This window comes from Amphimedon queenslandica, unplaced genomic scaffold (assembly GCF_000090795.2).
Source record: "Amphimedon queenslandica unplaced genomic scaffold, v1.1 AMPQUscaffold_5912_Cont22126, whole genome shotgun sequence".
In the NCBI taxonomy this organism is placed as follows: domain Eukaryota; kingdom Metazoa; phylum Porifera; class Demospongiae; order Haplosclerida; family Niphatidae; genus Amphimedon; species Amphimedon queenslandica.
In genome coordinates, this window is record NW_003553793.1 from 1 (window position 1) to 1,767 (window position 1,767).

At 35.1% G+C, this 1,767-nt stretch overlaps 1 protein-coding gene across 1 annotated transcript; it reads left to right on the forward strand.

Moving 5' to 3' along the window:
- Nucleotides 1-70: 70 nt before the first annotated feature.
- LOC109592233 (lysine-specific demethylase 4C-like) lies at nt 71-1,632 on the forward strand. Its single transcript, XM_020007739.1, has 4 exons — nt 71-172; nt 635-690; nt 917-1,025; nt 1,480-1,632. The coding sequence occupies exons 1-4, from the start codon at nt 71-73 to the stop codon at nt 1,615-1,617; spliced, it is 405 nt and encodes a 134-aa protein (XP_019863298.1). The 3' UTR covers nt 1,618-1,632.
- The last annotated feature ends 135 nt before the right edge of the window (nt 1,633-1,767 follow it).

Here is a 1,767-nt window from a genome sequence, read left to right on the forward strand (position 1 = left end):
TTTCTTATTAGAAATGCTCCATTTGCTCAGAGTCCAAGAGTGGTGCTTGCGTCCAGTGTATTTGGCCTAAATGTACACTTACTTACACGTCACTTGTGCTCAGAACAGCTCAGTGGTACCGCAGACGCTAGCTGGAAAATCTGGTTTTGTCTGCAATAAACACACCTCTGAGGTAAGCTGTGGTGTGGTGGACTTTGTATGGTTTATAAGTCTAAAGCCCAACATACACTATGCGACATTTGTTGCAAACACCTTATTGCATGTAACACAGTTTATACAGGAGTTAATGGAGCTTGCAACATGTTGCATGAAATAGGAAACAGTTCTATTTCATGGAACATGTTGCAAGCTTCATTGACTCCTGTATAAATTGTGTGCAACAAGTTTTTGGTGCATAATGTATGTTGGGCTTAAGTTTACACAGCAACGAAAATGAGGCAATCAGTATTAAAGTTTTGTGCCTGTTTTATGCTACTGATGTTTATACGGAAACAAATAAAAACATGATAGAATCTTGATAGAACTCTATGGAAAGGAAAACAGTATTCAAAGTGTATCGTTTTTAAAATGATGCATTTTTCAAGTTGCTGTGTAAAGTTAACCCCAGCCTGAGTCATTAATGTATTATTGATAGGAAACTGTGTCAATTTCTGTTGGGGATGAGGTGTATGCTAAGACTGGATCTTCAAGGTATTATAATACATTGTATTTTTAATAATGATAATATCTAAAGGAATTTTTAACACTGGCACAGTTTTTACTCTAATGCGAAAACAATTAATAAGCAATTCAATTCGCATTACTTTTACATCACATTACATTACAGTGTGAAAAGGCCTTAAGTTGAATGCATGTATAAAGCTACTTTATCATTTATAATAATTATGCTATTTATCTCTGCTGCTGGTACTTGCAGGTTACAATATGCTCATGGAACTGTTGGTGGTATTGATACTCTTAAAACTTATGAGGTTCAGTTTGACGATGGAACCCTTTGCTCTGAAATGTTACTCAGAGATATCATAGTTAGTTCTTTTTGTTACATCTAATTTACATAGTGTTACATATTTATTATAACAAAAAACATGATTTTTGGGTGCATTTTTATGCCTTTGAAAGTATTGTATTGCAATAAAAAAAGAGCAAGAAAAGGTAGCTATAGTCTTTATAGTCTTTTTAAAAAAGATATGCAAGTAGAAAGAAAAAAAAAGTCTGCGACACCAGCGATTCCTAGGCGGTCACCCATCCAAGTACTAAGCCGGCCCGACGTTGCTTAACTTCAGTGTTCAGATGGGAACTGGTGCTTTCAACGTGGTATGGCCACAGACACTGATGCAAGGAAGAAAATGAAGTTTTATAAGAGAATTTGTGACTGCAAAAAATAACTACTGTATAGCCAAAAGATTAATTTTGTTGACATTTTTATCATACAATGGGAGGTTGTACATGTACATGTATTAATAATGATAATTATTGTAGGTTAATGATGGACCTCCTGATCTTGGTAGCTGTGTTAAAGTTAAATGGAGCAAAAGAGAAATATATGACGCAAGAATAATCGGATACACCACAGTACCACAATACAGAGTAAGAGAATGTATGGTTACATGTACATGAATGTATGGGAATAGTGGTTTAATTTTGACACTATGTCTCCTTTTTTCTGTCATTCTTTATTCTTGTCTCTCTTTTCCTTTTATTTATTTCTGTCTCTCCCTCTGTCTCTCTCTCTTCCCTCTCTCTTCTCTCTCTTTCCCTCTCTCTTCT

Coding starts and splice junctions, on each gene's coding strand:
- LOC109592233 (XM_020007739.1), top strand. CDS start 71: ATGTACACTTACTTACACGTCACTTGTGCTCAGAACAGCTCAGTGGTA. Junction 173..634: donor GCAATAAACACACCTCTGAG/GTAAGCTGTGGT, acceptor TATTATTGATAG/GAAACTGTGTCAATTTCTGT. Junction 691..916: donor GCTAAGACTGGATCTTCAAG/GTATTATAATAC, acceptor TGGTACTTGCAG/GTTACAATATGCTCATGGAA.